This window comes from Pangasianodon hypophthalmus, chromosome 12, assembly GCF_027358585.1.
Source record: "Pangasianodon hypophthalmus isolate fPanHyp1 chromosome 12, fPanHyp1.pri, whole genome shotgun sequence".
NCBI classification, from domain to species: domain Eukaryota; kingdom Metazoa; phylum Chordata; class Actinopteri; order Siluriformes; family Pangasiidae; genus Pangasianodon; species Pangasianodon hypophthalmus.
Window position 1 is genome coordinate 13,438,596 of NC_069721.1, and position 27,550 is coordinate 13,466,145.

The following is a 27,550-nucleotide window of genomic DNA, read 5'->3' on the forward strand; positions in this document are numbered from 1 at the left end:
AAATCCAGTTCAAGCTTTCACTGTAACCATCTTGTTTGCTGCAGTAGTTTCCTTCACTAATGTCTGCAGCTGTACACATCATCACTGAGGCTAGAAAATATGAGGCGTTTTACGCTTAATTGCTGCAAACAAAATATTTATGTTCACTAAAAAACAAATGAGATCCCAGTCGTAGTTTACTGCTCTGTGGGAAATGAAAATTGGACTGAAGTGTTTTTAATTAAATGAGTCAGGGAAACTCCGGGAAATGGCTTAATTTCATATTGAGACACATGACTTTGGGATCTTGGCGAAGCAATTAACCTCAGCTTAGCTCATTAAAAAGCTGCTTTCATGGCCAGGAGCAGAGACTTATCTGCCAACATAGGACATGAAAGAGCAAATTTGTAAATCCCAAACACTAAAATTAACTGCAAAGGTAGATGTGGAGGGGAGAGATAAAGTGACACGGCCTAACTGAAATTGGAATGAGAATAAGATGTTTGTGCATTAGGAAAAGAATTAGACAGAACGTTATACAATGCTTTTAATCGCTTAATAAGATATGCACCGCTACTGTAAGTATACATTTAATTTAAATGACAGGGTGCGGTTCTTTGTGTTGTAATTTATGCGATGCCTAAATGGACATTATTATTAGCATTTTTGCTGCATTCATAAATGGCAAAAATGTGATTCAAATAAAACGAGGATCTGTTGGCATGAGCGTGAAGTTGTATTTTCGGGTCATCACCCTGAGAGAGCCTGTGTTGTGTCTTCTAGAGTGAGAGCCTGAAAGCGGACACAGGACGTGAAAAGCATTCCCCGGTCACCCTGCACCCCTCCTAGTTTTCCTACCTTATTGAAAGTCCATTAGTGTCAGGCCAGAGGAGATTACTGTCACCATTTGTTTATTTAGAGATAGGATAATAATAGCTGTGGTTTGACCTAAAACAGTCTGATGTTTTACCCCCCCAACATTCATCATGGCTTTTTAATAAAATCATTTAATGGGTTAATGGCATTCAGAGATTTTAAAAATAATTGATGTGGGTCTGTGCATACTTGTATGTGTGTGTTTGTGTGTGTGCATGTACACGTCTATGTTTTTCATCTGAGAAATAGTCAGTGTATGCCAACCGCATCAAAATAATTACACTGAGAAAAATAGAGCCAGTGTTCACGGTGATCTAATCTAAAGGACTCGCAGAGTGAATGCTGAGGAAGATCAAATCTCAGAATAATGGAAAAAGATCAGTGTTGAGGTTTTGTCTGCCTCCGGCATTAGAAATGCATCTCTTCATGTTTTGTTCTGTTTTACCTCTACTGGCTCAGCAATCAGGAGATGCTACACACCTTGAACAGCAACTCTTCACCTGTGAGCTGAGCGGGGCAGGCAGACGTTGGACGTGGATGATCACGGGGAGTGGATTGGTTACATCGCTCCTGCTCTGTGACACCCTCCACTAGAAAGTAAATGGCATCCGAAATCTGATTAGCCCCCATTATAACAAGTGATATTTTCATCCCGCCAGTTCTCGGCACTGTGTCAGTGCTCTCCACTAGTTCAGTGCCGGGAAGAGCCCCGCTCCTCTGACAGATAGTAGATATCCCAACCGTCGCTTGTTTGGACATCGCTGTCGCTGGTGACGAGCAGAACAACGGACAGCCGAGAAAATAAAAAGCAACTAAATAATGTCAAAAGATCAGAAATCAATGGGCCAGGGGAACGTGATCCTCTCATTCCTCTCACGTTTATTCCACCACAGTGTCTCTCCATAGCCACTGAAGTTGCTTTTGTTCACTCCCATAGAGATGTAACTTAAGCACTCGGAAGCTGAGTTACAGTGTTAGACTATCAGCAAAAAATAGCCTTTTACTTAAAGGTCGCTATCAGAGCTTTATTGAGTTACATACACAGACGAGAGCAGTGCATTCATCACATGTCTCTATTTATGTGCAATTTGTGATATTATGGAAAAGAACAACACAAAATGACCAGTCTGTATGTTGTAGAGGTTGTTCTTCATTTTGATTTATTGTTACAACGTCTGGATTTTAAATATGTAGGTCTATATTATTATTTCTGCAGGATTTATGGATGCACAAACAGTCGAGTTGAGTAAATCATTTGTGATATATCATGTGTGATATATCTTAAGTCACACTGACCTTATTTTCAACTAACCTAATAACAGATGCTATAATTTTAACACACAATATACATGTGGTAAATTATACCACAATTTAGCTTAAATTTATATGAGACCATATATTTCACAATAAAAAATTCAGATCTATTGTATTCTTTTGTTCATGGTCTTAATGTTGTGGTCTATGGCTTCAAGTTCTGCCGGAGTTAAGATCTGTTATAATAAATGCAGCGTCTGTCCGCTTTTGTGTTTCCCATTGAGGCCAAGACACAGACATGGGATTTAAAAAAAAAAAAAAAAAACGCAGTTTCTGGACATTTCTCGAAGATAAATTTAATTTCTTTGCTATTTGGAGGTCTTCTTTGAAACTGCAAATTGTAATGAACACATTCAGAAACTGGAGAATAGATTTACCCTCGGCTTCAAATAAGTCAGCGTTATCGGACTCTGTCATTCGCTCCTTCCTATTTTCGAGCTGCTAATTGATGTTTTTGATGTCGGCGAGAAAATTGAAGAAAATGTCATGTGTGAACCAGCGCGGAAGTTAATAAGATTGACTGCGTTGACGGAATGTACAATGAGCAAGCGAAAGGCGTATAACGAATTTGCCTGTCCATCTTTCCATGGGATGAAATTGACACCCACCATGCATTTAGCCCGACAGACTTAATGCAAAATAAATTTGGAAGAACTTTTTTTGGAAAAATTCACCCTTTCTTTTCGATATTTTTATGCGGTTTGGTTGGTTTCTTCTTTCTTTGTGGAGGTTCTGCTAGGTGTCTATAAGCAGCTGTGTGTCTAGAGGGCTCCTGCCCTGCACCAGGCCAGACAATTCGAAGGACTCATCTCCCAGGGCTACTCTCCTGCTTCAAACAATGCTCATTCTTAATGCTGTTTTGAGTTTGAAAAGCCGTAGAGCTTTCAAAAGGTTAGATTAAGATATGTCTAAGAGATGCACCAATATCAGTTAGGGTCATTGCATGTGTTTGGGTGATGTGGAACAGAGCTCAGACTCAAATCCCCTTGAATAAAAGGATTGAAGCACCTCCATGGTAGCGCCATCTTTAGCCATTTATCGAACGCTGGCTGAAATCCAAGATAAAGCCGTTGCTCTCAGATATCATGCGTTACTCAGGTTTAAGTTTCTGATGAACTTTTTTTGCAGCACAATTACACCATTTCAATATAATCATGTGGCGCTAAATTTGAAGAATTTTTCCCGCAAATATGTATTTGTTGATTGGCAATATGGCTCGGTGTAATGGGGTTCTGTGTTTTTAATTAGGCTGTGGATTAGCCGAGTTTGGTTCAGTGCTTCTGATTATTTTTTGCCGGCCTTTAGGGGAATGAGCTAAAACCCTAATACAGCCAGTACCCCCAAGCGGTCTTCTTTTTGAAGACACCGAAAAAAGTGGACTCCACCGGCGCTTGGCCCTCCGAGAATCCAGAGTAAGGGACATTATTCTCGGAATAGCCAATTAATTCCACTAGCAGCTATCGGTTAGCGCTTCTTCTTCTCCCAAACACACCACCCGCCCTCCGCCCGCCATTTGAAATGCTAACACAATGAAATATTTTTCTATTGGTTGGTGTCCCTCGGCTAAGCCACTGCCGCGGGCAGAGAATTTCATCGACTGATGAGACCAGAGGCAGACGCGATAAAAAGGTTACCTGTACGTGACATACACTCCAAATGAGTAGCACCACCTTGAACTCGAAAGTTCTGTAACTTTCAGTTGACTTTTAATCGTTAGCATGGCAGCGCTCTGGTGGCCTTCAGAGGAAGAATGAAGGACATATAAGTTATTGTTTTATTGGAAGTTATATTGGTTTTTATTCAAGTTCAACTTACAATTATACATGTACATGCATGTAGCAGAAGGGCAAATGTTTATGTTTTAGGATATTTATTAATTTTTTGAAAGTTGTCATTGGTTTTGAAGAGCTAAAACTACTTTTAGTACTTGCAGTAAATCCATTGCATGTATACGATAAAGCAGATATTATTATTATTGTTATTATTATTACTACTGTTATGTTTTTGTTTGAAGGACTATTTAAAACCAAATTAGCTTGCTTGCTTACATTAATAGAAAGTATTAAGCATTAGTAGAATTATCTTTGCATTTGCTAAATGCATTTTAATACAAATATAAGCACAGGTAAAGTTCTGAAATAATAATAATAATAATAATAGTTTCTTTTAATATTCATTAATATTAGTATTTATTACCAGTTATTATTTTGTAAAGATTTTTAAAATTTTTTTGCATAAAACATGGCATTCATTTGTTTCTAATACCAAGTGTAAAGCTCAAAACCCTCTGTCTGTCTTTCATCTGAATATTTCAGCAGTGAGTGTGTGTGTCTTGCTGTAGCTGGTGTGTTGTGTTTCAGCAGTATTGTTGAACGTGTCACACATGGGCACCTGAGGGCTGATAAAGCGGGAAGCTCAGAGGAGAAAATCAGCTCATCCTCACACTGCTGGTTAAAGATAGGGCAGGGTTACATGGCCCAAATGCCCCATAGCAGAGCCTTCAACATATAGACCCAGCTGCACACCCCATACCATACACACACACACACACACACACTTTGCTGTCTACAAGCAGTGAGGCAGGTGGCTCCCAATAGCTGCGGCTTCATGACAGCATGCCATTAGAAATGGCGGGCCTGTTGATCAATCCAGCCGGCATGACAGGTTTGCCGTGAGGCCCAGGCTCTTTGAGCGGCGTTGCCGCGGCAGCTCTCTCTCTCTCTCTCCCTCTTTCTCTCTCCCCCTCCTCACTAATTGGTGAAAGTTGTTCTATATGCTTGTGGCACTGGGCTCTTTTTTTTTTACCTCGTTGGCTTCTCCTTCTTCCTCAGCTCCTGCCTCTCCCATCAGTGCACTATATGTTTTTTCCCTCCACGATGGAAGTGATAACTTTTAGTTCGATATTGCAAGTGGGTTAAATATGACGTGTGTGCTGGAGGCATTGTTCCTTCTCTTTCTCTTTCGCTGTACTATTCCTGTAGTGCAGAGGACTGACACTGATTCTCTGCAGCAGAGCACAGAAAATAAGAGCAACATACCTATTTCATTAAATGTTATAAAAATTAAGTGCTATATGATGTTAGTATTTTATTTTATTCTACATTAACTTGCAGAAAAAAATACCGAAAATTATAATTAACATGTTCTGCATCTGTATTTAAAAAAAAAAGAGTGGGAGACATGTCGAAACAATTTCTCATTCTGCTGCATGCAGACTGTCATGTTCCAGCGTGGTGTTTAAACACACTCTCATCTCCTGTCTCCTGTTAAGTGCTTAACACCCCCTCTTTGATTCCATTCATAACTAAATAAATTAGTGTGAAGGGGGAAAGAGAAACACACAGTAAATGTTTAACTGTCTCCTATTTGTCATCTGTTTAGGCTTGTTAATTACACACACACACAGCTTAGCACTTACACTCGGTGCCATGGCACACTCCTCTTGAGATTTGAAGCCCGAGCACAGGCAGTGTCCTCTCAATGATTAATTTAGTTGTTAATATTTAATATTTATTTTAGCAAACCCCTGTAGGCTAGATGAAACCTTGTGTGTAAACTTGAGCTCTTTTACCTCCTCTGTTTACAAAAGCGCTTGTTGAAATCCATTTAGCAGGGAGGTGAAAGGCAAATAGGCAGAAAGGCAGTTTGCATTTTAGGTGCAAAAGGATATTTTTATATGTAGAGATTATTATATATGCAATATATAAAATGCATATATAAAATTACTGTTTTATTTGTTTTTATTTTTTTTATAATTAATATCATTTGGGAGTTATAGATGATGATTGGGTGAAATTATTTGGTTCTCTTTTCTTGTGTCTCCACCCAGTGGCACAGGAGAGGGCTTAATGACAAGATTTATCATGCATTTTTATCCTTATGATTCACTATTCTTCTTCTCATTGCTTTAGTGTATTATGCACAGAGAACTGAATTTTTACACTTCTTGAATTTGAATGCTGACATTTTTAGATTGGTGTCGAAGCTCCTAGTCGTGTGTGTGTGTTTTATTTCTGCTGCCGTGGAGCTGTGCGTTGGAGGGATGTTTGAGTTTTGCATGCTGTTTCTGAGGTTTGCTTAATGCACAGTAGGTGTAAATTCGGCGGCTGTATGGTGCTGTGGCTGTGGTTCTGGAAGTGGAGGAGAAAAGCCGTTCAGGCTGAAGCCGGAGCTCGGCTCAGGGACCGGTGGAATGGAAGGCCGAGGAGAGGAATCGGGGCTTCTTTTAATGCTCCCTCTCCAGCTCTGAAGTGAGAAAGGAATCAAAGCAGCTTGTTTTATGTGGCTTGTGCAAGACTTTGAAGTCCCCGAGTCACCTACAGCACTCACTTCATCAAGTTCACTAGTGTCTTAATAGCAGATCAATAAGTTTCAAAGTTGGAGAGTTAATTTGATACTAGTGCTGATGTGATCATGCTGTGCCAGCAGCAACTCACTCGCACCTCTCAGCCTCTCCTCCATCCTCTTCACACACACACACACACACGCACACACACAAATGATCGCACACACTCGCGCGCGCACATCGCATCTATTTCTGCCGCGCTCAGTGCACATTAACAGGCGGCATCTTTTCATCTCAGCTCGCACTTCTTTACTTGACACTGATTCAACACAGAATTTTTAAGGCTTTTTTTTATAGAGTGGCTTGTATTTCTGAATTTTCTATATTTTTTTTTCTCTGGGCTTCCTGCTTATATTGATTTAAGATCTGTAAGATGTATATTTTTGCCAGTTATTGTGTAAAGTAATAATATGCAATTAACATTAAAAATTAATTGTTAAATTAATTGATTTTATGTGAAAAGTGTAACAAATTTCAACATAGATAGATAGATAGATAGATAGATAGATAGATTTTTATATTATAAAATACCAATAATAATTTATAATTAATTAATTTTATAATTTATAAATTGTGTGTGTGTGTGTGTGTGTATATATATATATATATATATATATATATATATAATGTGTCTGTGTGTGTAATGATAATTATAAAATGAATTAATAATAAGTTATTATTGGTATATTTTCTATATTTTAATATAATCGTTTTCTCTATTGAGCACTAAACATTTCAGTGTATCTGCACAATTACACAATATAAAAGCATTTCTGCAAAATTCCTCAAATTTTATATTTAACATTTTAATTTTTTTAGCATTAAATAAAGCACATATTGTGTTTTGTTTTTTTTTTTTTTGTTTTTTTTTCTCAAATTTGAAATTCCAAATTGTGTTCAGAAGATTTAAATTCAAAACGGGACCAAAAAAAATCCAGAATGCGTAGCTCTCATGATCGACAATGTTTGAATGTAAAAGAAAACAGCACAGAAGACCTGAAAGCAGCTCCTAAGCGGCTTTTCTCGTTTTTGGTGGTTGTATTGGTAAACCTGAGCCGGCGGCCTCGTAGCAGCTCCACCAGAACAAAAGCCCAATTTAGTGTGTTCATCTGAGGGTGCTAATGGTATTAGGGGAGCAACGGGGTGGTCAGCAGGAGCACGGAGCTCTAAGGTGAAGCCACAGCTTGACCCGCGCCCGTACCGATTCACCGCTCCGATAGCATTAGAGCCGTCGCATCTGTCATTTCTCAGTCCCCCGTCTGCGTCTTTTCATTCCACTGTTTATTCGCCTATTTTTCAGAGTAAAGAGGGAAAAAAATTATTCCGATTTTAGAAAGAGGATTGTTTTTGATAGGGCTTCTGATGATGTGGGCGAAAGCCGCCAGAAGACTCGAGTCGAAGTCCAAAAACACTCGATCGTAGGCTTCATTCGCTGATCTTAAACTTACTTAATCTTGGTCTTATTCTAATGTCAAAAACACAGCTGTAATATTTGTGTGTTGCTGTGTGTGTTTCGACTGCGTGCGTTTGCTCTTACTGATGGAGCGCACAACAGAAATTGAGCTGGATTAAATGGCACATTACCTGACTAATTTATCTAAGGCACTGTCCAAGGTAAGATGTTCTTAATGAAGTCATTTATTGTAGAATGCTTGCAAAATCTGTTTTTAACTGCATTTCAGTTATGGAGGTTTTTGGATTTTTTGATGATATTTTTTTGAAATGATGATAAATTTGTGTTAGTAGCTGCATGTGCGACAGTGCGTGAAGAGTGTGTGAATTTGGGCTTGTGTTCGAGGTGAGGAAAGTGTGTGCGCTTTGGTTTAGCGCACTCTGTGTGGTCCAGGACGATCACAACGAAACACTCCAGAGGAGAAAAATCAGGCCTGCCGTTTGAGATTTATGCTCCATCTTTTTTCATAATTATTTCATAACCATTTATCGAGCGGTTCATCCGATTCTTTCATGTTCATCGTGTGATTTGCTCGCTGATTTCCCCTGAATGGAGTCATTTGTAATGTTTAAAAAATCTTGTCTGTGAAATTAAATTGCAGCCCTTTAAGGTTACAAGGAATCTAATTTTAGATGTGTTAGGAATGTGTTCAAACTGTTTTTTTATGTGCTTATCAAAAATACCCAGAATGATAGAACAGTATTTTGTATTTTATTTCTGCCTATATTCTCCTTCACATACAAAAAAAAAATGTTGACTCAATAAAAGTCTATTAAACGGGTTTATTATCTTCTGAGTGGTGCCTAAAAATGATAGTCTTTTTCTTTAAAATGTTGAAAGAAGAAAAAAATCAGGCAGATTTAGTCCCTGTCAGTCAGAAATAATTGTGTGCTTAATCTTGTCCCTGATGGATGACTTGGAGTTCAGCAACGGGCCAGCTCCAATGACAAATACAATATTAATATTCATTAACTGCTTTGACAATGCTAATTTTGATGCAGTAGTAAAGGGCCTTCCAAAGTTAGCGGCCAAAGCATCAGAGCTGCGCAAGGCGGCAAGATAATTTGTGCTGGTTTACTGAGCTGAAAGCTTTTAAAGTCTTAAACAAAAAAAGGCTAGGTAGCACAAACGAAATAAAAGAGAAAGGGAAAAAGTTCAGACGCATTGGAAGGCAGGGCTGCGGAAGTAATACGATCAAGAGACCACTGCGAAAATTTGACACCTCCGATGCTGCATCTTTGAGCAAATATTTTTCTTTTTTTAAACGAAAAGTTTCAACAAAAAAGGAACGTAACATGGTAAGTCAGCACATTCTCAGTTTTTGTTTAATCTTTTTGATCTTTTCAATTATCGCCATTTGAAGATCAATGGTGATTTTTTTTCTGCTATGGTTAAAAGGCTCACAGCGGTGGCACGGCGTTTGGTCGGATCACGGCTTTAAGAGTGGGCTTCCTCACTTCCAGCCATCAGTTGGCCGTGCTTAATTTTCCTATTGCTCATCTTCCAGAAATCAGCGCGGCTCGTTTTAGTTGTCAGTTTTTAGCATTTATTGCTGTTGATTTTGGGCTGTTTTGGCGGTTTGACTTTATGGTTCGGTGTTTTTTTTTTTGCCGTGTTGTCTTTAAAGATTACTGGGACTCGCTTGCAAGTTGAAAAGCTTAGCTTCCATGTGCAGAACTCTTTTGTTGATAAATGTCAGTTTGTCTTTTTTATCCGTTTCTGATGGCTTGTGTCCCCACATCAAACTTTGTGCGTGGTGCGGCGAGCGGGAGCGCGGGGCGACGTGGCGAAGTGTCCGCATCCAGCCGCTCCGAGTCACATCGGATTACTCGCTCTGACTTTTTCTGTGCTCCTTTTTTCCCTGCTTTTGTGTTTTATTTTTCCTGCTGCTGTGAATGGAGTGTGGCGTTAGGGATTAATGACATGACGAGGGACACCCTGCTGCTTGAGTTTAGCCAAGTTAGGGCAACTCCTATAGAAGAGGCTCGAGTAGCGTTATGCTCGGCGAGCTGCGGAAACCAGGAGAGCCCCTCTCTCTTTTCCTCTGTCTTTTTTTTTTTGTTGTTCTTTCAACATAGCAGAAAAAGAGAGATGGACACAAAAGGGCTTATTAAAGGAGATATGAAGATGAGCGAGGGGAAGAGAGAGAGGGATCTTCGCCTCTCCCAGAGAGCGCTTGAGGGAGCGAGGGAACAGTTTCAGTAGCGTGAGCCGGCAGCTGAGTGTAGCTCCGGGGCTGAAGGTGCAGGTTCCCGCGCTGTAACGGGTTCAGGACGCGGCCGGGCGAGTGGGAATGCTGTATATCGGAGTGTGTTGTGTTATCGGATGGAGGAGATCAGGGCTGCCGGGCTGCTGCAGATGAGGTGCTGCCCTCCAGTGGATTAGCAGATGACATGGTGAGGTGCATGTTGTAGTCAAAGCGCTCGGGCGAGTGTCAGCATGCTTGTTTTAACCAGGAACCAAGCAGCATCAGGACCCCATCCCATATAGAGCTTTTTTAAATGGTAAGACTTTATTTTTATATGTAGTTTTCTACTTATTCTAAATGATACCTTTCATTTGATTAATTTTCCCATTTTTTCACCTGGCAGTTATTTTTCTCATTTTCGTTGTCATTGATATTTAGCCATTTATATCACTTAAGTTGATAGTGACAGCTTGACAATATTCTATAATGAACGGCTGCTCTGTTTGATTGTCCTGTCAGGCGCATTCATCCAGCTTTTTATAAAGACAAGAATGGTGCTAAAATATTTCAAGATATTAAATCTTTTCAGAAAAAAAAAACTTTTTTTCCAAATATGTTTTAATACATTTATTAGCACTTATATTTCAGTTATTATTTGCAGATATATTATTGACAGTTTCATTACATTCAATTTGTAATAAATGTAATATTTTAAGAGCTATAGTGGAAATAATAAATTGCTATTATATATGAAATATTATATAATATATTACCTATGAAATAATGTTTGTTTTTTGTTATGTTTGATTACATACTAAAATGTATTATAGAATTGCCAGTAATGATTATAAATAGTATAAAACATTCAATTATTATATTTCTAGAATTATGTGTGAAGTGTGAAAATATGTTTACATTATTTTGAATACATTTAAATTATATACTAATTTATACGGGAAAATTGGGTTTATGAAAATAAATGTTAAAAAATGTTTATTATTATTATGTTGTTGTTGTTGTTGTCGTGTTATGAATATTATACAACTTAACTTGTTAATTGTGTATTTCTGCATTCGAACCTAAATCGCATGCTGTAAATCTTGGGATTTTATTTGGATTTGCAATTATATTATTTGTAATCATTTACAGTGTGTAAAAGAGGTGGGTGATTGTGGGCTGATGGTCAGTAGCGGTCAGGCTGCCAGTTTGCTGTAGAAACGGCGAGTATGATGAAGGTGTGTGTGCGAGTGTCAGGCGGTTGAATGGAGAAAAGGATTGAAGGCAATTAGCTGCCACGCTGCTGCTGTTCTTTCACTTGTCACACTGCAGCCTGCTGCTTTTGTGTGCAGCGTCTGTGAGACTTTCCCAGGACTCAGCTCGGGCATTAAAGGCCTCAGGACGGCCGCCAAACGCTAGCCGAGAGCTGGACAGCAAGTGACACAAAAGAGCAAATTTTAGTAGCTTAAAATATTGTAGTACTCACTTTCCATTGAAGTACATTTTCTCCTCTTTATATTTCCCTGTGATCTTTTTTTTCTGAGAATAGAGGACAATTATTAAAATGATTGATACATTGGGATATTTCAGTTTTTAAATGTTGTATATATTATATATATAAATATATATATTCACAGAGTCTCTCTCTCTCTCTCTCTCTATATATATATATATATATATATAAAAAATTTTATATTATTTGTAATTTTTTTTTCATATTAATTTCTTGAATAATTGTGCCTGCAGGTATTTACACTTTTTTTTTTTTTAGATTTTTAGATTTTTAAGTGTGTTAAAAGGAAGGAATAAGGTGTGATGTAGTGGTGTGTGAGGATGTAGAAACGCCAGCGTGTGCTGCTCTTGTGGAGCCACGGTCACGGTCCTGCGTGGAGGAAAGTGCACACTGCAGCCGCTGCATATTTACAGTAATTATTCCAGCACAATAAAGTTTCAAACGAGTGTGTGTGGTGGAGGATAAAGGAGGAAATGTGGTCGGTGCACTTGAGGCCATGGCCTTGTGTGTTCAGCTTTTAGGCCTGGAGAGGTCAGCAGGAGTTAAGCACAGGATCTTCTTTATTCTCTTCTTCCCATTTATAAAGGAGGGAGAAGCAAGAACCCATGTCTGTGTCAAAGTGGAGACAAATACCTTTCTCTGCTCTAACCCCCCCCCCCCCCCCCCCCCTTTTTTTTTTCCATCCTCACACACACACACACACACACACACACACACACGACGAGTGTCAGAATTACACTGTTAAGTGACTGTATGCCACTTTGCTGATCTTGCCCTCTCCTTGTGGATGTTGTTGTGTCTTCTTTTCTCCTGCTTTTTTTTCTCTCTCTCACTCTTCTTTGTCTCCTTCGCTCGCCTTGCTCACTTTGCCTTGTTGTAGCCGAGGCTTTTCAAGCTGCTGGATTTTGGGCATCCTGGAGGCAGTTTAGAGCCCACACACAAACACATACCGCTTACACACACACAAAGTAAGAACTTAAAAATTTCTTTTTTTTTTCTTTTTTTTTTTTCTTTTTTTTTTTTTACAATTTGTAGGTTTTTTAAGAAGTTTTTTCGCTGGTGGGAAGATTTCTCTGCAGTGGCGTAAACTCACACAGGCATTTTCTTTTTTGCTCCCATGCTTTCATATGATTTTTTTTTTCTTTCTTTCTTTCTTTTTTTTTTTTTCTAACCATTTGAAAGTTTGCTTGAGGAGCGAGCCAGGCTGGCCGTTAAAGCGGAATGGGCTGAGTTGAGCTGAGACGTGTGAAGATGGAGAGAGATGTGTGATGAGTCTGAGGAGTACGGGCCTGACCGGGCATCCTGAGACCCGCTTCCCGCCCTCCTCGATGCTAAATATCATCCTTGGCAATATAGCGCGTTGGTGAAGTTGCCTATTTGGTGAGGGAACACCCATGCGTCCACTTAAACACAAAAGTAGTTCTGGGGCAGAAAACAGGGCTGAAAAAGAAAAAACGGGAAGAAAAGGGAGGAAGAAAAGGAGGCGTGCAGTTTGTTGCTGGCTGTAGCAACGGAGCGAAGTTGTAGAGGGGAGGGGGCCGTGGTTATGAACCTGAGGGAAGGCCTGGCGTTGGGGCTGGATGAAGGGGCTGGGAAGAGAGCAACGCTGCCCTCCAGCCTCTCTCTGCTCCAGCAGGCCCGCTGCTGGCCGCTCACTCTCACTGCCTGGGTGAGTACTCCTCGTTCTGGAGGTTTAGTACTTATTTTAGGATCATTTAGACCATTTCTGAGGGATGCTTGTGTGTGTGTGTGTGTGTGTGTGTGTGTGTGTGTGTGTGTGTGTGTGTGTGTGTGTGTGACATGGGGGAGGAACTGACTGTTTTTTGAATCCTAGGGTACGTGTATGTACCATTGCGTTTATTGGAGTTGTGTAACATAAATGTGCAAAAATGTGGCTCTCATGAGACAAATGGATTGATTATTATGTTTTCTATTTATAATTATATTTATTCATTAATAACTGATAAATTCTCTCAGCAGTAATTATTAAAGCTAAATGTATCTGTGCAGCTATCAAATGTTGAATGCAAATTCCCATAATCCCCAATATCTTCATTCAGTCATAATTTTAATTCATCTTAAATATAATGCTGGTCCTTTTTTATTAGTCTCCATATTTCAAAGAAAATAAAATTTTTCTAATTTGATATTAGTTGTAAAATCTAGCTTGAAGAAATTAGAAGAAACTAATCCTAAGACATCTTAACAGAAATATTAGTAAAGAGCCAGCTTTAATAACTGATGAACAATTTACTTTTTTTTTTTTATCATAAATGTGCAATGGACAGCAGACATTGAGGCCCTTAATTATAAGAGAACTTTTATGTTGTGTCTGGTCTTTGACCCAAAAAGCTATGCGACTGCTTGCAAACTTCAGGAATTGCGTTTTGATAACTGATTTTATATCCTGTTCTTAACACATTTCTCATACTCCCACTCGGTTATAGAGTGCATGTGACTCTCATGTGCATACTCGGCATGTATATGAGTGTGTTTTCTGCATCGTGTCCCTCTGTGTGCTTGGATGCGAGCCACTGGCATGTTCACTCCTTGAGTTCAAGTCTCTGGCAGCGTTTCCTGCTAGCTCTGGAATTTGCAGGCCTGAGAGTCCCCTATCCATCACAGCGCTGTCAGCCCCCCCCAACCCCAACCCCAACCCAAACCGCAAACTCACCACAGCTCATTAGGGCCCACAGGCTCTACTGACAACTCATCAGATCATGACATAAAACAGGCAGAAGCTCCTCGGCCCCCGGGGGACCACAGGGTCACCACCTTCACATTTAGGCTTTAAATTGCTGTGCAAGGTGCCACTGAGTGGAAATGCAGCGCAAACAGCTTGTCGTGCTTTGTCCACATCTCTGTCCCTCATCCCTCTGCTTTTGACATCTGCACCATGTCTAATCCACTGCTCTGCAAAAGATTATTTTGATATTTAGAATATTTAACAGTGTTATTTGACCAGAATAGTATCTGATATCAGATGTTATTTGTCCTCTAACACTTTCTGTCAGGATTTTATATTCGTCCTTGTGACAGGACTTGACAGACGCACCAGAGAAATGGGTGTGACAAACTGGCCTCTCCACACTTTCCATTCAAACAGCCAGGCCTTTGTAGGACCACCACTAGGGGTCACGACCCCAAGCATGAACTGTCATTCACATTACGTTGGCAAGAGTGAGCAGTGGGTTCCAAACACCCTCGCACTTTCTTAGGCAGGTGTCAGAAACAATGTCTGACAAATAAAGCAATTTATTTCATTTGGTTTCATTTCCAGTTAACCTTTTAATGATGGTTTTCTCCCTGTCAGTGATGCTAGTTGTGGGCGGTGCTGACAAATGCTTGAACACAACACTTTACTTTGCAGATGATATAAATAAGACGCCTCCATATTTCTTTTCTTTCACACAAGAACATTAGTGTGCGTCTCAATCCTGAAGCAGGATTGTGAGAAATCTGTTGTGGTGTTTGTGTGCTGTGTGTGTAGGTGGTCTTCTTCACTCCCTACAACTGCTAGAGACAATTAGCCATGTCTGGAGGAACAGTGTGAAGCCGTCGTATAATAGCAGAAGGGGTCAATATGCCAAGTTTAAAGTGGGGCTTTTCTAAAGGCTGAGGATTTAATGGAGTTGAATAGTCCTCTGAGAAGAGAATGTTTGCAGGATCTGATTGTATAATATGAGACAACTGATTTATCCACCTGCCTTGTTATTTTTGTGTGTGTGTGTGTGAAAGAAGGGTATCAAAGGCAGTGATGTTTTAACAGACGTTAATGAGTAAAAATTTAAAGAGATATATATTTCATTAAAGAAATGTTTTAATAATTGTTTATATGTAATTTTTATGTTTATTTATATGTCTTAGTTATGCATAAATTGCATAAAAGTTCAATGAGGATATTGGAGCTGTATCCGGACAAGTCCACATATCTTAAATCTTGCCCTACTTAATGTCACACAGGAGCTGTTTGGGCTTTGTATTTTTTTTTTTAGAGGTGTACTTCCAGTTCTCAGCTCTCCTCTGTCCTGGTAGTGTTTTCAGGGCCATGTTATTGTGTGGCGAGAATATAACTGTAGCCAGCGCTCCAGATAAACGGAATGTCTCCCTATTAAACGTGGGGTGTTTGAAAGGGCGCCTGTTAGCCCCGCACTGACTGTGATGTAAATCATTTGGCTTGTCTCTGGGTGAATGTGGCCGCAGTGGATAGCCATTTGGAACTGTCTCTCAATGGAGAGCCTTGGACAAAAGAACTCATTTAAATGGCTACTAAAGCCTTTCAGCACAGGGAGAATTGACAACATTCTTTCACATCATTATGGAGGGGGAGGTTATGGGGAGATGGGTGGACCAGGGCATTGCTGCCTCAATGGCAAACTCATCAGCTGTGTTTGGCAGCTGTCATCACCACATCTCATTTTCCGATTATGGGATTTAATAATAAAAATAAAACACTCCCAGACCTTCTATTTCCAAATTTAACAAGTTGCCCCTCCGTTCCTACCATTCTTTTTTTTTTTTTTTTTTTTTCTTTTTTTTTTCTTTCTCTGGTCTTTCCTTCACTAACTCTCTCCCCAGCCGTGGCTGTGCTCAGGACCCTGAATGAGTCCCCAGAGCCCTTTTCTTTCTCCCAGCAGCTCTGCTCAGTTCATTAATCTTTCATTGGGAATATGGTGGAGTGGAACACCCCCCAGTTCTCAATGTGGCCCCTCTCTCTTTCTTTCTCGCTCTCTCGCTCGTTCCCTAGCTGAGGGGGCCCTAGCTGAATGCTTTAACCACTCAGACCCAAGCTGTAGTCAACCTTCGACATGCAAGGTCTCTCCTTGGCTAAATGCGGGGGGAGTGACTCCAAGAGATTAGCCTGAACAAAAGGATGGCTTGTGTCCGCTTTCAAAAAGCCTGTACAAGCGGTCACAGTCATTGTTTCATGTGCGGTTTAACTACTTTGTGACAACCCACACAACGCCATCGCTCACAGCATCTCACTGAGGGCCAGATTTGACTTGTCGTGGCATAAGAGGAGAAAATGACAAGTTATTACCTGCCCTTCCATGCCTAACTATGGCAGATGAGCAGAAGAACAGACTTAATAGTTACTGAATCACCTCTTGCTCCTCATCAGAGCTTAGCTTCACCACGCTGTGTCCTGAAGACGAATAGAAGGATTGTTGGTGAAATGCAGGCAGACTGTAATTCGCGTGCAGGCTGCGGTGGGGCCTGTCTAATCTACAGCGGAGCCATAATCTGGTTAGATAGAGTGTGCTGGGAATCCGCTAATGCCAGGCTATGCTTCAGCACCCCTCTGCTCAACTGTAATCTTGGGTAATTGAAAATGGGGCCTGTGCCACTTAGGAGCACAAAGAGCAGATTACATAGCTAAAACCAATTTGGCCACAACGCAGAAATGGATTTTCTCGACCTCCCCTCCCAGTATTTTATAAAGCAAGCCCTCCCCAAAAACCAGAGCCTGGAGGAACAGGAGGGGAGGAGGAGGGGGACAGGGATGTTCAGGGAGCTCTGAGTAGGAGCCACAGGAAAAGGGGGAGCTGAGAGGGAGAGCGAGATAAGTAGGAGACTTGCGGGCTGCTGCTGAAGTGTGTTTGGATTGCCTGCCATTTTGTTTATTAGGTGGTTTCTCTGATTGTGCTTGTGATGATAGCTTTGGGCAAAGCCGTGGGTGAGAGGGGTGGATAGTGTAACCGGCAGCCTTGGGGGCTTTTTTCGGTGTCAAATGTCTGTTTCAATATCCTGTGGCCCAGCACCTCAGCACAAGTGTTTTTCATTTCAAACCACACTATGCTGAATACAGGCCTGTGGCTGGAGTGGAGTCAGCTTGCTTGATTTGATAGCTAGCATTTAGTTGGTTCTTGACAGACTTGTAGCGCAATTATAATTATTATACGTATTAAAAACATCTTAACACCTTGTTCTCTTCTCTTTCTTCTTTCGCTCTGTAGTCTAATAAGGTCCCGGTGGTACAGCACCCTCACCATGTGCACCCGCTTACGCCTCTGATCACCTACAGCAATGAACACTTCACGCCAGGGAACCCGCCTCCACACCTGCAGACAGACGTGGACCCCAAAACAGGTAGGAAAACAGCCACACACACACCCAGTCCATTGGAGTGGTGACACTGTTAAAACTAAACCCACCTCAAATGCATGTTAACATTATCCTCAAAGCAACTAGTGCAGGCCAGTAGTCAAAGACCTGTATACTGAGCATAATGAGAAGAATATGTTTGCTTATAGAAAGATAGGAGCATGGTCTAGACTTACCTCTCTTACATTATGGGTCAGAGAGAGGGCTAGACTTATAGTACTGCTTATACACTCCTATGTTCTTAAACTGTGAAGGCACAGCTCTTTCTTCTGAACTGAACAAACAGTTGTCCACAGTTTGATTCTGATTAAAAATATTTTAAATACAAGTTTTGCCATTTCTGAATATTCACATAAAGTACTGGTTTCTGTAATAAACTTCAACACCACCTCTGTTTTTCAAAGCGCAAGCATTATTTATCCAAATCCAACATGCTCTGCTTTGTTTTGGGGTAACTGTTTACTCTCATGATGATCCTCATCACAGAGCTAGGAAGGATTAAGAGGCTGTTTAATGTACTGTGTTAAGTTTAATAGAGCTGCTTAATTGAGTTTAGGTTGTTATTAATTAACAAGCTGTATTAAGACCCTTGCCTGAACTCACATGTGTGCTGTAGTACTACAGCCTCCTGCTTTCCTTCTTCTTAGCCTCATACAAGCCATATGCATCTCTAACACATGTTGAAATGACTGTTACTTACGTATTTAATTGCTTCTGACAAATCAGCTTCATTCATTGCTAGATCCTCTAAAGACGTAGGTGCCATGAAGGCTCCATTAGTAAGCATTAGTTACTGTGACATTGAAACGCTTGGCATGTTTTTGGATGTAACTCCTAGGCACAATCATTTAGATGTAATTGATTAAATAAGATCACTTGTAGATTTTCTGCGGTTTTTCAGGATCATGTTCTCATCTAGGTCCTAAACCTGAAACACCTCAGTCCTCTGAGTTAGAATTAGTGTGTTAAGAGGTTCTTGATGTTGAAGTATTTCAAAGTCCATTCCTTTACAGCGAGATTGCTCTGAATCTGATATGCAGGGTCCACCTAGTGGCTGAAAAGATGAGGTTTGACCTGAAATCTGATGCTAATTTACAAGTCTCTCTCAGCACACAGAGCATTTCCCAAAACACAATTATCACACATTATTAACCCTCTGACTCACCAGACAAAAGTGACAGGTTACTGCTGTTTTTTCTTCTTGTCTTTCTTGGCGCAGCACTTTGCGACTGCCTCCACAGGCTTTGATCAAAACGTGTGCTATCGCAGGCTCTGTGTGAGCAGAACCACTTATTCTTCTCCTCTCTCTCTCTCTCTCTCTCTCTCTCTCTCTCTCTCTCTCTCTCTGCTTACCTTTTAGTGATATCTACTGTGTACAGTTATTATTATGCCCAAAGAATGATGTTAACCCTCTAACATCAGGACAAGGAGATGAATATCTTTACAGTGTGCATCTTTTGTTTCTCTGAAATGTTCTTGCAGGAATCCCTAGGCCTCCACATCCTCCAGATATATCTCCATACTACCCTCTGTCTCCTGGCACTGTAGGCCAGATCCCCCATCCGCTAGGATGGTTAGTACCACAGTAAGCACACCATTTTATTCCTCTTTTTATGTCTGTATGTCCTCGCTTTCTTTGTGTGTTCTGATGCTTTATATCAGCATTATTAAATCTCAGTAATGAAGTCATAGTGTATAGTATTGAAAAGCTTATGTAGACAGCTTAAAGTAATTTCTATAATCTGTGTCTCTTCCTCTGGCATGGCTAATTCTGCCGCTGCTGTACCTTGTACCTTGGTGTTAAAGCAGTTTAAGACTTGTGCATGGTCAGATTAAAGCTCTCTTCCTGTATGCAGTTTATACATTAAAGTAAAACACCTCTGAGACCCACATCAATGCACTGTGGCTTTCTTCCTCCCCTGAACCCTAAGTTGTTTCTTTGTGGCAAATGCTATTTTGCATGTCTCTGTATTGTCCGATTAGAGTAATGAACTGTGATTGCCCATATTTTACCCACAATTCCACATGGGGGCTCTCCCCTGGTAACTCTTGTCAACACTTGTTAATATGACAAAAGGCTACAAATTAAGCTCTGTTAATTTAATGTTTTCTCACTGCGATCTAAATACCGAGAGAGGCCCCAAGCACAGCCACAGTCCTTTGATTTGCTGCACTTTATTTTGGTATAAATTTACATTCATTATTGTTTGTCTTTGGATGTGTAGACCTCAATTAGCGTGATGGCTCCATTAAAGGGCCTGGTGCTTCGTCTTTAATTATCACAACAAAACACCTAGTTCCAGCTCAGGGAAGAGGGGCCTCTGTTCGACACCAAGCACAGGGTTATGAAATTTAATTAGCTATTCCTATCAGATTTGTGGAATTCAAATTGTTCGGAGTTTGCTTCCCTTTGATCGGCGCTCTGCAATCCCCTAGATTTTTGTCATGATCAAATGAGAATAAAGCAGTCTGCATGGAGAGAGAAGCTTTTTTCACCCCTTTTTTATCCCCTGCTTTACCTTCATCCCTTTCTTCTTTTCCCAGGCAAGGTCAACCGGTTTACCCAATCACAACGGGAGGTTTTAGACACCCCTACCCAACTGCCCTCACTGTCAACGCATCCATGTCAAGGTGAGTTGCGCCCTGGGAAAGCGCACATGGAGTGAATACTAGCTAGACTTAGATATAGCACACGTCAAACGTACTGAACCCTTTCCCTTAAGAAGAGGCTGCTCACGCCTCGGCACTCAGAAAGCCAGTTCCCAGCATGCTGCTCTCTATTCAAATATTAATTATTGTTATTATTTTATAATGAGATCCCTGAAGAGCATTTATCCCTGATGCACATTACAGAATGCTGTAGACTGTGAATGTTTTCTCTGCTGTTTTAGTGCTGCAGGATAGAAAACTAAATAAGCCAATGAAGGCATTGCTGAGAAGTAGAGGGATTGGGGATTGCTGCTTTTCACACTGCTTTTGCCTTTGAGATTTGTGGGGACCATTAAGAGTACATAAACACACCCAAGGGAGAATTTATAGTGCTGTGTGTGTCACTGCAATCATTCCACAGGGATTCTCAGATGCTTAGTAGAAGGAGGAGTTAACTGCAGATGACAAATCATCTTATTGTGGTGTTGTTCGCATGTCTTATGTTCAAAACCGAAAAAGGCGCAAAAGAAAATCTGTCTCCTATGATGGCTCCCTCCACCCACCTCTCCATTTCCCCTCCCTCATCCTGCTGCACGTCACCCACAGCTCACCACTGATGGTGATGATGATGGTGGTGATGATGATAAAAGAGCTCTGAAAGGTAGAGAGGCAGGTCTGGTTTATAGTTTGGAGAAGCCCAGTCTGTCTCCAGACAACAACAAACTCCCATTTAATTGCAGTGCGATTGAAAAAACAGCTTGACAGGGCTGGCCCTGCTGAGCCACAGGACGTTGATGGATAAGTGTGAGAGAGGGTGCGAGAGAAATGAGAAGAGAACCGGTGTGAGTGAAACTCCTGTGAAGCCTGACCTGGGGTTAGTGTGCTTAGAAAGAACCCAACATTCGCAGGCTTCTCATACAGCTGTGTGCCTAATGGAGAACTCATTAGTATCATTACTATAAAATTTTCAGGATATTTACCTGCATACACTTTGATTATTATTATTTTTTTTTTTTATCATAGGTGTTATTTAGAATTATATTAATTATTGAGTAAATTTAAAGTGGATTTACTTTTTTAACAGACCTAAATATTGCGATGCATATCATGTAATACATATTTTTGTTGTCATGCCAACCCTGAGGACAGTTCTTAGTGCTGCTTATCATATTCTTGTGCAGGTCTGGAGAGAATTTAATGACACACATTTTCAGACCTGAAAAAAATTATCGAATTCAGAAAACAATTTGGACAAAGTATGGATATTCTTATGGATATAGTTTTTTTTCCCCCAGTCTCAAGCCACCAAGGTTCTAAATTCATTGTCCTTAGCTATTAACGCTGCCTCTCTAATGCATATCAAAGTTTTCATGATACAAAAAAACCCCCAAACCAAACAGAAAGACTCGAAAAGGTCTGGAATGTTTTCACAAAAAAAGGGCAAGAACCCTGCCATAGGTCCAGTTATCAGTGAGGTCCCATATGGCCGTGTGTGTGTATGTGTGTGTGTATGTGTGTGTGTATGTGTGTGTATGTGTGTGTGTATGTGTGTGTGTATGTGTGTGTGTATGTGTGTGTGTATGTGTGTGTATGTGTGTGTGGATAGCAGCTTTGGCTCTGGAGGGCTGCAGTTTGTACTCTGCCACGGCTGGCTGAGCTCTGCTAAATCTCTACACTCAGGTGTGTGTGTGTGTGTGTGTGCACGCATGCCGCACGCTCCCCAGCCTCTAGTGGACCTGGTCTTAAGTGACAGCTAATTCCCCCCTAATGAGCCCTTTATATCGTGATCATCCTATTTCCAGTGCTGCCTAATTGAATCTGGTGAATGGGGGCTAAGGGGATTGGAGCTGGGCTGGGGAAGAGCTAATGTGTTTTGATAATCTATAATTGAATTAGCATAGATTAATAGGTGGTAGTCCCGTGTCTGTGTGCAGCAAAAGTGCTTTAGCATGTTTGTGTCAAAAACTGCAGCAGCACGGCTGTACTCTACCCCATGGTCACCCCACCTCCTGGAAAAAAAATAATGAGAGCCAGGAATAATCATTTAGTCTGTTTCAAAAGTTGAGAGAGAGAGAGATGTTGGAAGGCTTTGTGAAGATTTCCCCCTACAGGACATGGCATTAGCACTGACCGTTTAGTCTGCATTTTAGCATACAGCGCTCATGGAGCAGTCCTCGCTGCAGCCAGGTACCACAGCGACCTCCTGAAAAATACATTTGAGCAGAGTGGACTTGGATCTGGCAAATGAGCTACATTATTTTGATAATGGGGTGAAGACTGTGCAGGTCCATCACCCATCCCGAGTGGCAGGAGGAGGAAGTGCAAGGCCCCCTGTCTGCGCTTGCCCTTTGATATGTTCCTCCATCTGCACCTACGCTCCCATCCGTTCTTTTTCTAGAGGGAGAGAAAGAGTACACCAGCGGGGTCATTATACATTAAACAGACACGGGGGCCGCAGCTCCAATCGGCAATTAAATGACTCTCGCTGACACGCGGCTGGTGAGGGAGAAGATTGAGACGTTGCAGCCTGCAGGGGCCCTCTCTCCCTTTCTCGCTCACTCTCTCTCTCTCTCTCTCTCACACACACACACACACACACACACACACTCTCTCTCTCTCTTTTTCTTTTCTCTTTCTCTCTCACTTTCTTTCCCTGTCTCACTTTCCCTCTCTCTTTATCTTTCTCTCTCTCTCTCAATATATATATATATATATATATATATATATAATCACTTTGTCTCTGTCTCTCTCTTTCCCTCTCTTTTTTGCTCTCCCCTTTCTCTCTCTCTCTCTCTCTCTCTCTCTCTCTCTTTCTCAGTAGTAGGGTTAAATTGGTGGCAGTCTCAGCTCTGTGCTGATGAGCTGGATGATGCCCTCCGCTTCAAAGACATGGCCGTCATGTTTAAACCATAACCTGGGCCTTGCAGCGGAAACAGCACTGGTGGGAGGGGGCATTCAGGGACTGATGGGACACTAAGAAGCAGAGAAGGGGGAAAATTGGGTGGTGGAACAGAGGAAATTTTAACAAGTATGCAGGAGAATGGGTGGAGTAGGGGGTTCTAATGATGGCGGAGTCATCGCTATAGTACAGGTCGCCTTCAGCAGAGGCAGGCATGTGACACGGCGCAAACGCAGACGTGTCAGCGATGACGGGAGGAGAGGAGGAGAGACTTGGGTAAACACCGTCCCCAGAGAGCGCCTCTAACAGAAACTAGTTGTTCCTTGTGAGTTTATGCTCATCATTATATTCTGGCTCCAAGCTATGAAGCCAGACTCAGCCAGATAATGAGCTGTTTTTTTAAAAATATTCCTGCTCTTTTTTTTTCATCATCTTCCTCTCTTATTCTCAGATATGTGTAAGGATTTGCACAGCTCACACTCATACATACACAAATCTTCGCTTGCTTTCTACACAGCGGTTTATATAGGCTTTCTCCAGGCTAATTACTTTGTGTTTAGAGAGGCTGATGTGATGTATCTTTGTGAACCTATTAAAGATAATCTCTTCAATCCCTACAGTCATGGGAAACCAGTTTTATTAATTTTATGGAGAATTGGAAGGAGGGAGGAGAAGGAGACCCCACTAGGTCTGAACAAAAGAAAAGAATATTCAGAATCAGTCAAGTGGACAGTGTGCCAATGCAAAAAAATGCTAAACAAAGCATAAAATCTTAAAATACCTAGTGAGATCATTTGTCATCTGCAGTCTTCCCTGAATTCATAGGCTACTAAATGACATTGTGCATAAATGTACTGTGCATGTGTGTGTATCTGCCCCCATTTCACCCGTGTCCACTCTGACGATTTACACAGTCTTCTCTCCTCCAGATTCCCTCCCCACATGGTGCCCCCACACCACAGTTTGCACACCACGGGCATCCCGCACCCTGCCATAGTCACGCCCAACGTCAAACAGGAGTCCTCCCACAGCGACATCAGCACGCTCAACAGCTCGTGAGTTCAAAAGCAACACACACACACAAACATACACACAGCTTTTTTAAATATTGGACCCATTTTCAATTCAAACTGCCATCAATGCCAACACTCATCCCTTTCCCCACAAACATCTATTTCAATCCAACAGGAAACATCAGGACCAGAAAAAGGAGGATGAAAAGAAGAAGCCGCACATAAAGAAGCCTCTGAACGCATTCATGTTGTACATGAAGGAGATGAGGGCCAAAGTAGTGGCAGAATGCACGCTGAAAGAGAGCGCAGCTATCAATCAAATCCTGGGCCGAAGGGTGAGGGCGCCAGGACACACACACACACACACACACACACACATACACACGCGAGCACTCTTAACTGTCGTAAAGGTTTAAGAATGAAAAATGAACTCAATGTTTTAACATTTATCTCTTTATTTTTGTATTTCATCAGTGGCATGCCCTGTCTCGAGAGGAGCAGGCCAAATACTACGAGTTGGCCAGGAAAGAACGACAGCTACACATGCAGCTCTACCCCGGCTGGTCAGCACGAGACAACTATGTATGTTTTTAATTTTTCAGGCTTCCTCTCACACATTTAGGTTGGAGGGTGTTTATGGGGCTTCCATTATCCTGCAACCTGCACATATTCAGCCATGTATACATCCAAAATACAGGAATCTAGTAGATTACTTCTTCATAGCATTAGAAGCTCAGGCCATGTGGGTTCAGCTCGCTCTGAGTGGTTCGAGGTCAGGCCTATGATGCATCCCTGAGCATCCGCTCTACAGCATAGCTTCTCCTCTGCTGTACATGTACTCGGCCATGTTCTCGTTCACTCTCGGCTGCTTTCATTAGTATTCCAGTGGTTCACCTAAAAAAAGAAAGACGAGCTCAGATCAGAGTAATTAAATAACCGCAGGGCCTAAATGGCTCACAGATCTGATGAAAGAGAATGTCTCTCCACAGCTGAGACAGCAGCAATGGGGGATGACCACACCGTTTTAAGGCCCAGACAGAGTGCAGCGCTGCTCCCACATGCCCGACAAATCGTACTCCGCCCAATCTGTCACTCCCACTGCTGTCTGACGCCTCGCAGCCAGAGCAAAGGAAAAGAATTAAACAAGAGCTGCTTTAGTTTAATAAAATTCAGCCTCTGAACAAGATAATTAATAAATACATGCTCAGGTTCATCCTTGACCTGGTCAGTGGACAGTTGCACATTCAGCTAAAGCCACGAGGAGGTGAATCAACATATGAGCAGTTAAGAAGAGCGCTCTCATCCTCTTTCTCCCCCAAGTAATCTGACTCTTTCAAAGAAATCTCAAGAGCCCTAAATTATTTCACAACACACGGAAAATAAAGGAGTAGCTCAAAAACAAAGGAATAAACACAGAGAAAAGCGAGAAGGACGAGAGAGAAAGGGAAAGTTGTGCTATGGCCCACAGTGGCATTCCACTCCTTCAGGCTCGTGCATGAATAAATGAATGAGTAAAATCACGCCTCTCTTGTTCAGTTTGTGTCTTGGCCTTTTCTTGCAATATAATAACTAAGGTTCCTGTCTATTTCTTTTTTTTGGCTGCTAACCAACAGGGGAAAAAGAAGAAGAGAAAAAGGGAAAAGCAGCAGGCAGATGGCAATGGTAAGTGAGATGCAATTATGTCTCATATTAGAGCAGATCCATCATCTGTCACAAGGGTGACATCTCAAAGATAAAAGTCCAGCTTTTTTTTCTCTTCATCCCTTTTTTGCCTGCCTCATCTTGTATATAGTTATGCTACCCAATGCAATATTTACACGTTAGACTGCTTGTTATCCCCCACCCCAGCCCCATGTCGAGCACTAATAACATTGAATATGCATGAATCCTACACCCCAGCACGTCGTCCCTCCTAGCACAGCCCCCTCTCCAGCGTTTAGCATAGAGTGTGTGTGTGTGTGTGTGTGTGTGTTTGTATGTATGTTTTAATCATGCTGCTGAATGAGTGCTGCTCCTGTGCCAACCCTGACCATGCTGCCATATGTGTATGTGAGTGTGTGTGTGTGTGTGTGTGTGTGTGTGTGTGTGTGTGTGTGTGTCATGCCACTGGCCTGTGCTTTATGTTTATCCTGTGTGTGTTTAACTTTGAGCTGTGCCTGCTGCATGCCTCAAACTGATACATAATCATTAAAATAAATAAGAGGATGAATGAAAAATCGCCCATCTCTTTAAATTAAGGAGGTTTGCTAGTTCTTTGATTTTCTTCATTTGACATTCTTCTTTATAATGCTCTTATGATTCTGATTCTTGATCTATATTGTGAGATGTGAAGGAGAAATGCGAGTAATGATATATTTGCGGTCTTTTTTTCCAACATGGAACCCTTTTTGAAGACCTCTCTATCTGTTCTTTTTCTTCCAGAACACAGAGAATATTTTCCAAATCCTTGCCTTTCACTCCCTCCGATTACAGGTGCTAATGTCATTTTGAGTCTTAAATTACTAACTTGCTTTTCTTCCCCCTCTTCTAGTTTATTATTTATTTAGTTATCCATCTGTGTGTGCAGTATATTGTATTTATTCATGAATAATACTAGCTACATCTTTCCATATTCTTATTGCTCTGTATCCTTCAGTTCTTTGTCAAGAACAAATCGCTTTTGTTTTGCTCTTCCGCTCACTTTAATTTTGCTTTTATCTTTATCTTCAGTTTTCCATACTTCACTTTGCTTGTAATAAAATATCTCCTAAAGATGCTTCTATGTTAAGAATCCAGTAATGTTAAAGCGTTTCCATTTGACAAACACAAGTTGCAGTATATTTATAAAAATAAATAAAGACTTTTAATCAAAGAAAATTAAATGCTGAGAATAACCAGAGACGTTATCAGGGTAAACCTCCTTAATCTGCTGGCTTCAATAGTTTGCCCATGCGGCTGCCTGCTCCTCAGCATGATCTGTTGTGGCCTGCCTTCATCTTCACATCTCCACACACTGGCTGTGAGAGACCGATGAACGCAGGCCCAAGCTCCCAGCAACCTGCACACTCTGGCTGTGTAATGTTTCACTGGCTGCAACTAATCAACATTTTGCCTCTCTGTCCCCTCATGTCCTTCACATTAAAACAGAGAACAGGCCTGCAGCAGACATGTAATCATATTTGCTGCATCACATGCTATTAACAAACAAGCATTTCTTATTTACAAGTTTCTGTTGCTTTG

At 41.2% G+C, this 27,550-nt stretch overlaps 1 protein-coding gene and 1 long non-coding RNA gene across 25 annotated transcripts in view; one reads left to right on the forward strand and one right to left on the reverse strand.

Annotated features, from left to right (window-relative positions):
- Positions 1–27,550, forward strand: part of tcf7l2 (transcription factor 7 like 2) — a 75,933-nt gene that overhangs the window by 43,718 nt on the left and 4,665 nt on the right. For 7 of the 24 annotated variants that reach the window (XR_004579175.2, XR_004579176.2, XM_053238533.1 and 4 more), the window contains exons 5-12: positions 17,623–17,755; positions 19,253–19,355; positions 20,315–20,401; positions 24,233–24,373; positions 24,507–24,666; positions 24,806–24,913; positions 25,930–25,993; positions 26,753–26,803. Coding sequence is in view for 21 of the 24 variants with exons in the window: in XM_053238533.1 (XP_053094508.1) it covers positions 17,623–17,755; positions 19,253–19,355; positions 20,315–20,401; positions 24,233–24,373; positions 24,507–24,666; positions 24,806–24,913; positions 25,930–25,993; positions 26,753–26,803 (847 nt within the window). In the remaining 3 variants the exon portion in view is untranslated. Of the gene's footprint in view, positions 1–12,380; positions 13,335–17,622; positions 17,756–19,252; positions 19,356–20,314; positions 20,402–24,232; positions 24,374–24,506; positions 24,667–24,805; positions 24,914–25,929; positions 25,994–26,752; positions 26,804–27,550 lie in introns of those variants that run through there. The other 17 variants (XR_008302905.1, XM_034309315.2, XM_034309314.2 and 14 more) reach the window with 7 other exon arrangements.
- The window catches only part of LOC117598542 (uncharacterized), a 37,128-nt gene continuing 34,498 nt past the window's right edge, over positions 24,921–27,550 (reverse strand). Inside the window, exon 4 of the long non-coding RNA XR_004579178.2 lies at positions 24,921–25,225. This is a non-coding gene — a long non-coding RNA (uncharacterized LOC117598542). The remainder of the gene's footprint in view (positions 25,226–27,550) is intronic.